This window comes from Gavialis gangeticus, unplaced genomic scaffold (assembly GCF_001723915.1).
Source record: "Gavialis gangeticus isolate Ggan-Ray unplaced genomic scaffold, GavGan_comp1, whole genome shotgun sequence".
NCBI lineage: Eukaryota > Metazoa > Chordata > Crocodylia > Gavialidae > Gavialis > Gavialis gangeticus.
This window is the reverse complement of record NW_017728996.1, coordinates 28,421,483-28,430,333: the sequence shown is the minus strand read 5'-3', so window position 1 is coordinate 28,430,333 and position 8,851 is coordinate 28,421,483. Positions and strand designations below refer to the sequence as shown.

Here is an 8,851-nt window from a genome sequence, read left to right as displayed (position 1 = left end):
CAGTGAAGGGGCTTGGTTCTCCACTGCATCTGATTCTCTGCCTCCTACCTCTGGATACAGGGGCTACTTTTCCAGCACAGCTGCTTCATTTGGTGACTTCTGATTCTAGCCTCACATATTCGTATAAGGTTCCACACCACCAGAGATCAGAGTATAATGCAATCTTCCACCAATACACTTCCCTTTACTCTAATTCCTGACACATCTTTTTCATTTTCATACAACACAGACAGTCTCTGGACATTTTAGGTTAACTAAACATTGGGTGAGGACAGATGACCAGGGATTAGTTTCACATCACAGGAAACCTAGCATAGTCTCTCTCATTAGCTGAATGATTCTGGATAGATACCTCAAATGTGTGACTCTCCTTAACATCAGTCTGGTAGAGAAGAGGTGAGGCTTCAGTCTACGAGCTAATATATTCAGACTGATCCAGTACCAGTATGAGACAGATACCTTATGAAGTAGCTAGGTTACAGTGCTGGAAGTTCTACAATGAGAATGTTTGGGTGTTTGAAAACAGAGGGGCAGCAAAAGACTAGCTGTTGTCACTTGTTCTTGTCTACTGGTTGAGGAAGCTATCAACTACTGCAGAGCACTGGAACAACTGGCTGTAGACTTTAGATATCAGCACATCCTGACCCACAGAGATACACAAATCAGAGCTTCATCTTCTCAGTGTTAAGTTACTAGATTATAAATCAAGCTTTATCATCCACAGACCACAACTGTGAGAACCAAGAGAGGAGCTCACTTTTGAAGAGATCTGCAGCATGAACAAGTAGGAGAACTATCTGACTAAAGTATAGCAGGAACATTAGTACAGAATTAGCAAGACAATGGACATTTGTCTAAAAGAGCCAGTAAGCCTCAGGTGAGAAAAATATTTGGAAAAAGTTAGATATTTGTAATCATTTTCTCTCAAAGACTGACAGGAAGTTTGAAGCCAGACCTCACTGAATTATAGAAAAGTAATTATACATTTTGAAATTATATGGCCAGTATTATGAAAACAATCAATCACACTGAACTACTTTAATATAGAGCTTCTGGCTTAAATGCAAGAAAAAAGTTCCTTTTTCAAACAGGTAAAAAGAAAAAAAAAGAGTCAAGCTTTTTCTAAAATCCAACATAGTATTTTCAGTATTCAAAAAATGCATTTTAATATCTTCTTACATTTAGCTGGATTAAGGGGCTTATAAAACATTAGAAAATTAAGCCTCAAACTCTGAATAAACATAAAAGCTAGGCTTAGGATTCAATTGGTTGTGACCTAAAGTAGTCTTTAATATGCCACAAACTCATGAAAATACTACTCTCCTAATGCGTTTATTTATTGCACTTTTAAGATTACCATTTGGTGAGGATACATAGTAGAAATGTGCAAATAATGCACACAGTTCTATTATTTTTTTCAACAATTAGATAAACTGCATTGCTTTGTGTAGTTAATGGTGGACTGCATACACTTACCTTTTTCATTCAACACAGTATATTTAAAATAAAAGTTGCATCACAACTCTTTGCAGTGGTTACCCACTGAGAAAAAGACATACACAATTTTAAAGCTATTAAACCAGATTTCCTGGATTTAGGAAGCAGTCAATTTTCCAAGATAAGCTGTGTATTCTGAATTAAATCTCAAGGCAAGATGATTTGGTTTTACAATATATGGTCCACTATTCATGATGAAAATATCATCATCCTTCACATAAAAGAAAAGCAGTGCTGCAGAAGGGCAGAACAATTATAATTTGGGGAAATGCTGCTAGGCACCTGTCAAACACAACACAGTTACACGTCTGAGCTGAATTTCAAGCTCAGGAAAATTGGTAGTTCTGTGCAACAAAGGTGAGTGTAGGCTAACCTGGCTAAGAATGGAAAATTTACAAAGTCAAACTATTAAGAAGAATTAAAAGCAGTTGTGTGTATTTTATACAATGAACCTTGACAAAGTAAATTTAAATTCAATTAAATAATTTGAATATTTGATAGATATCAATGTATACAGTGTTTAAAATGTATTAATATGATCAAAGCATTTCACTGAATAAAATCAAGAGAGAAAAACACTAAATATTATATTAAATTACACGCATCATAGATTTCATCATGGTATTACCTGGGCTCCACGCTGAGGAAGTTGGGCAGCTTCACAAAATATAAATCGTTTCCTAAGTCTGTGTTGACTTTTGGTATTTCTACTTCTATTCTAGTCTCTGGAATAGGTTCTTCTTCCTGCTGGTCCTGATTCAACCCATTCTCATCCTAGAGGACAGAGTAGCAAACCGATATTGAGACTAAATTATTGAAAAGGGTGAAAGAGCCTTTCAGGTGGTCCCAGTTGTTCCACTGACCTTTTTTACTTTATGTTTTGACACTTGGTTATTAGAAGTGCACTGATACATTGGTCCGATATCAAATCAGTACCACTATAAAGAAAAGCGGCTGTATCGGATATTGGCCCAATAGAGCTGATGATTCGGCCAACAAATGCCCACGCTGTGCGGAGCCGCACCACAGCACTCAGGCAGCAAGAAGCACAGCCGGCAGTGTGGAGAGCTGCCTCCAGCCAGTGTGGTGGACAGGGAGTGGGGAGAGAAGGGCCATGGAGAAGCAGATCAGTTTCCTCTGCCATAAGGGAGGGGGCAGAGGCGGGGGGTGGAGGTGGTGTAGCTCTGGCTACTACTGGCACCCTGGAAGGGCAGCTGGGTGGGGGGCGAGGCGTGTGCCCCCCTGGATCTGCGCGGGGCTCTTCTTGGCAGGGGCTGGGCTCGGAGCAGGCGCCAATGATGCTGGAAGGATGCTGTATCCACCCCAAATTTCGCTGCTCTGCTCCCAGTGCCACCAGCCGCTTGGCTTAGCCCCAGCTTTTTCCTGGCACATGGGTGGAGGCAGGGCATTGAGCTGGGGCTGTGCCAGGCGGCTGGCAGTGGAGTGGCAGCGAAATTTGGAGTGGATACAGCATCCTCCCAGCACTGCTGGTGCCCACTCTGAGCCCAGCCCCTGCCAAGAGCCCTGCCCCACCCCATGCAGATCTGGGGGGTCACATGCCCCCCGCCTCAGTGCCCTCCCGGGGTGCAAGCAGTGGCAGAAGCCACCTCCCTCCACGAGCCATAACTCCACCCCCTCCAGTCCTTTCCTCACCATGGGGGGCATTGATCTGCTCCCGCTCCCCCCCCCCGCCTTCTACCACACTGGACTTACCAGCTGGAAGCAGCTCTCCATGCTGTATTGGAAATCAGATTGGTGTCAGCCGATATACCTCTTTAAATATCAGCTATTGGTATCAGCCCCAAAAATCTCTATCAGTGCACCCCTATCACTTATAATATCTGCTGTTGAAAGTATACACTACATGGACAAAATTATCAGCTCTTGTACTTAAGAATGCCATCTTAATATTCATGATTGAAATTGCTTAATTCAAGATGCCAGAAGAAGTATGGAATAAGATGTCAACTGATGCATATGATTAGTTTACTACTGAACGCTGATAAGCAAGTAAACGATACTAATTTTATCTGGCTTAAAACTGGCACCTAGATGTAAAGGGTCTTTAAACCTAGTCCCAAAAGGAAAATACTGTAGAAGTATCAACAACAGTTATGTTATCATATCTTACTTGGTTACATAAACAGAAGTAAGTAGTCAGATTTTACAAGCATCATAACACAGAAAACAGGCAAATGAACCTAGCCAAGGTGTCATAAATATACATATAAAAAACAAACTGTTAATGCATCTTTCACCTTGAGCAATATCACAAGAGAATTCTTATTAAAGGCTTTCAGTCTTTTTTTGTTAAAGTGTCCTGAAACTTAGTTTTCCATGTTTTAAAACTCTTGATTAAGTCAGTGAGCCAGGAGGAGAACTCTACTTACAATGGGCTGTCCTGGAGTTGGTGGCTTGTCTTCCCCATCACTCCCAGAAGAAATATCATCTGCACCACCAAAGAGATCCATGACATCTGTATGATCTGGAACAGAATATGTATTTTCATATATGTGGAAAAAGGGAAGAGATTTCAAACCTATGCCTCAAAATAATCTATGGAACCACTAAAAGTGACATAGAAAGGGGAGAAAAGGAGTATATTTTTTTTAATTAAAAAAGGTAACTTGAAAAGCTGATTTCCCTCTTCCCCTACAAAAACTCATTCCTCCGGCCTACCCCCAGACTTAAAAAAATTATCAAAACTCAGGGAACATTTATCTTGGAATGACTCAGACAACACGAAAACTGAGACAGAAGCCAAGAGCTGATTAATTCAAGACAGACAGCTTTTTGGCCATATGGTTCAGATCTTTTTGTTAACACAAACTGAACTGATTAACAGTTTGGGAAAAGACAGTGTCTCAAAACATTCAGTGCCTCCACCTCTTCCAGTTAAAAGTGGCTGGTGACAATGTACAAAGACCTCCAAGACCTTATAATTAATTAAGATGCAGTAAATCCAAAAGCTTTCAGCAAGATGTCAAGATATACTGACATCAGAGTTGTCACATCTGAAAACTTCAGAGACTTCATAGACATTAGGGCTGGAAAGGACCTCGGAAGATCATCGAGTCCAGCCCCCTGCCCCAGGGGCAGGAAGTCTGCTGGGGTCACAGGATCCCAGCAAGAAAAACATCCAGGTTTCTCTTGAAGGTGTTCAAAGTAGGTACTTGATCCACCTCCGTCAATAGGCCATTCCAGACCTTGGGGGCTCGGACAGTAAAGAAGTTCTTCCTTATGTCCAGGCTGAAACGGTCTTGCAGGAGTTTATAACCATTTGACCTTGTCATCCCTTGGGGTGCTCTGGTGAACAATCGTTCCCCCAGGTCCTGGTGAACACCCCTTATAAACTTACAGGTTGTCATCAGGTCGCCCCTGAGCCTGCGCTTTTCCAGGCTGAAAAGTCCCGTGGCTCTCAGCCTCTCGTCATAAGGTCTGTTTTCCTGACCTCTGACCATGCGCATGGCCTTCCCTCTGTACCCTCTCAAGCTTCTCCACATCCTTTTTGAATTGTGGAGCCCAAAACTGGACGCAGTACTCCAGCTGCGACCTCACCAAGGCCGAGTACAACAGGAGAATGACGTCCTGGGATTTGCTTGAGAAGCATCTATGGATGCAAGCCAGTGCTTTGCTCACTTTACTGGCTGCAGCATCACATTGAAGGCTCATGTTCATCCTGTGGTCAATTCTGACCCCCAAATCACTCTCGCCCATAGTGCTAGTCAGCGTAGCACTGCCAAGCCTATAAACATGCTGCAGGTCTTTCCTCCCAAGGTGGAGAACCTTGCATTTTTCGGTGTTAAACACCATCAGGTTCTCGTCCACCCATTTACTGAGCCTGTCAAGGTCAGCCTGGATTACCCCTGTCCTCAGGTGTGGATGCTTTACCCCAAAGTCTAGTATCATCGGTAAACTTGACCAGTCCACTTCTGACTCCAATGTCCACATCATTAATGAAGAGGTTGAACAAAATAGTTCCAAGGACAGAGCCTTGAGGGACCCCACTGGTCACAGGGCACCATGACAATTGACTTCTGTCAACTACCACCCTCTGGGTCTGACCCCGGAGCCAATTCCCCAGCCAGTGGATCATGGTGGACCCAAGGCCGCAGTTGGCCAGTTTTGCCAAAAGGTGATCATGGGATACTAGATCAAAGGCTTTTTTAAAATCGAGATATATGACATCAACCTCTTCCCCCTTGTCCAGGTAATAGGTCACCTGGTTGTAAAAGGAAATGAGATTGGTCAAGCACAACCTACCCACAACAAACCCGTGCTGGCTGTCCCTCAGGGCATCGCCATCGGCCAGTCCGTTGAGGATGGCTGCCTTGATGATTTTTTCTAAGACCCTCCCCAGGATAGAGGTCAGGCTGTTGGGCCTGTAGTCTGTCAGATCCACTTTCCTCCCTTTCTTGAAGATAGGTACTACATTGCCCTTTAGTTCAATTTGTTGCTGAGGAAATTGAAAGGATGATAGCACTGGCTAGACGACTCTTGGAACTGTTGTGTAAGTTTCCCCAACATAGCTCTAGTGGTATATCTTGGTCAAAACGGCCTACTACATTCCAGATACCCCAATCCTGAGTTTGCTCCAAACATTATGCATCCTAGAGTTTAAAGGTAGATTTGTGGTATATGCCTAATGTTAGATAAGGTAGAAGCATTTTAACAAATATCGATGGTTACCTTTCTGTCCTTCTGCATCACTCTCCATTTCTGAATCTGATGCGATTCGTTTCTTGCGCTTCATGCGTAAAATTTCATCTTCACTGTCACTGCCTCTTGCAGATTCTATCAAAGGAAATGCACAAACTCATCAAATTAAAAACTGGACTCTGTCTCTCTCCCTCTTTCATTAATACAAATCTGTGGATTGGCTGAAGTTGACTCACAAAGAATAAATAAATTAAAATTTGATATTATATTCAAATCTGAATTATTTCAAGCCAGGACAACAAAAACACTGTGGTTAGGGAGCTGTCAACATGACTCATGGTCATCACTGTAATAATGACAGTCACTGCACTGGAATAAAGAGTCTTAACTGGATTCTGTTCATGGAAAAGCACTAGAATATACCATCAAGAAAGAACTATTCAGCATCTTCATTAGTAGTCTCATCAACTGAGACTATTACAACTTCATGGATAATGATGTTGTAGCCATGATAGTCCAGGAACTATGTGAGGGGCAAGGTTTTTTCTGGCCGATATCTTTATTGGACCAACTGCATGGTTGGGATAGACTCAGACAAGCTAATGATAACGATGACATTTATCAACCTGTTAGCAAAGTATCCAGTCCTACCAGATTTACGTTCCTGTTCTTCCTCATCTGAATGTTGAGGTCGTTCATCATCATCCGAGTTCTGCATTTTCTCCTCATCAGACATCTGTGGCCTCTCCTCATCATCAGAGTTCTGCATTTTCTCTTCATCAGAGTTCTGTAGCCTCTCCTCATCATCAGACACCTGAGGCCTTTCATCATCATCAGAGTTCTGCACCTTCTCTTCCTCGTCAGAGTTTTGTGGTCTTTCCTCATCGTCAGAGTTCTGTAGCTTATCATCATCATCTGACTGATCACTTTTGTCTTCCTTGCCCCACTTTTCATCCTCTGAATGTGCTTTTTCAGATCCATCCGCCTCTGAGCGATGGCTACCTTCTTCCGACCCATGTCCTTGGTCATCGTCATCATCATCATGGCCAGCATCTGAGCCGCTGTGCTGATCTAAGTCTGACTGGTCATTGTCTTCATGCTCAGAATGCCCTGAAGCTTCGGAGTGATTGTATGATCTTTCAGACTGGTTGTCACTACCCGTATGGTGAGATGCTGCTTCATCCTCACTGTCATCTCCAAAGAGCTCTTTATTACTGGGCTTTACTGCCTCTCTGTCATCATCCCCATCACTCTCACTTCCAGAAGCGTTACTGCCAGAGCCAGCATTCTCCTGATCAGAGTCAGAGTCAGATCCAGAGTCGGAATCTGCAAAACAAGTATCAGCCACTCATTAAGAAGGTTGGGAAAAGGCTTTCTTACGAGGAAACACTGAAAAAATTGTTTTATTTAGCAGACTGGAGAAGAAAACTGGACACGAGAGGAGAGTTATCTAAAATTATTGAAGTAAAACACCCAGGAATGGGATAAGCAAACAGCTAAAGAAACAGACAACAAAACAAGTGTAACCTAAAATGACAAGAGTCTGAACTGCCACATGAGGAGTCAGAGGAAGATCAGACATTCACATGGAGTGAGGACACATATGTTCATTAGAAATTACATGAAATTTTTGGTAAAATTAATACCTTTACTAAAGAGTAAAAACTATGTTATTTTGTGGATGACATTATGGGAATTTAAAACTGAAATGGTTTCCAAATCCAATCAACCACCCATGACATTCATACAAACAGGCTAGTTAGAATAGAAATATTCATGAGGGATGAGAGGCTGTTCCATTGTTTTTAGCGAAGGGAAAAATGGACAGTTGTTTTGAAAAATACCCAAAAACAATATTCATGAGAGAGACTTTGCAAACGTAAAAAATTAAATTGGTGGTAAAATCAACATGGACAATAGCCATTAAATTTTTTTTCAACATTTGCCTTCAGTTATTCAAGACAGTTGTAATATATGAACTCTGTTAACAAGCTGGAATTATCTCAAGTCTGTATAAAAAAGTTATAAGACTAACAGCAATAAATTATTTTTTCATATAAAATGAAGAAGGGAACTCACGACATTTTTCTCTTTCTGAATATAAGCCTGTCTGAATACGGTCAATAAAGGTTTATTCAGAACTACATTCTCGTTCAGAAAATCTCATTTCTACACACACGGTACAGGGAACGGATGCACCAGGAAGTGCTCATCCCTGGCACAGACCTCCCGTTTCAGTGGCAGCTCATCTGGAGCTGATGTCTTGAACACGACATAATGCTGTAAACCTCAGGAGAGCAAGGGAATGATTCTGTACTAAAGCAGAGGGGAAGGAGCTCAAGACGTTTTGTGCAGGTGGCGAGGGGCAAGGGCAGGTTCTCCCTTTGCTCAGTGGGGAAGGAAAACCTCAGCCATCCCCATCTCGGACCCGGGGAGCCCACGCGGCACCTGCAGTCCAGGCACAGGGGCCAACTTGTTTGAATGAACATGCAAAGCCGGGCTCGCCCTGCCCAGGGTTCCCTGCACCCCATTACATCTCGCGCGAGGGGCTTCTCGCCGCTATAAGGAGCTCGCGACTGGGACAGACCCGGCTCCGCCACCCGGGAGCGGGGCACGGCGGGCAGCGCGGTACCTTTCTGCTCCGGCTCGGAGTCGGCGTCGCTGCCGAACAGCTCCTCCATGTCCGCCATCGCCG

General features: G+C 43.1%; 1 protein-coding gene across 1 annotated transcript in view; it reads right to left on the bottom strand.

The window, feature by feature from the left end:
- LEO1 (LEO1 homolog, Paf1/RNA polymerase II complex component) overlaps positions 1-8,851 on the bottom strand; it is a 31,153-nt gene extending 22,302 nt beyond the window's left edge. The window contains exons 1-5 of the mRNA XM_019504226.1: positions 8,789-8,851; positions 6,808-7,482; positions 6,187-6,291; positions 3,888-3,982; positions 2,126-2,271 (exon numbers count right to left, since the gene is read on the bottom strand). Of these exons, the coding sequence (XP_019359771.1) occupies positions 2,126-2,271; positions 3,888-3,982; positions 6,187-6,291; positions 6,808-7,482; positions 8,789-8,846 (1,079 nt within the window). The 5' untranslated portion in view covers positions 8,847-8,851. The remainder of the gene's footprint in view (positions 1-2,125; positions 2,272-3,887; positions 3,983-6,186; positions 6,292-6,807; positions 7,483-8,788) is intronic.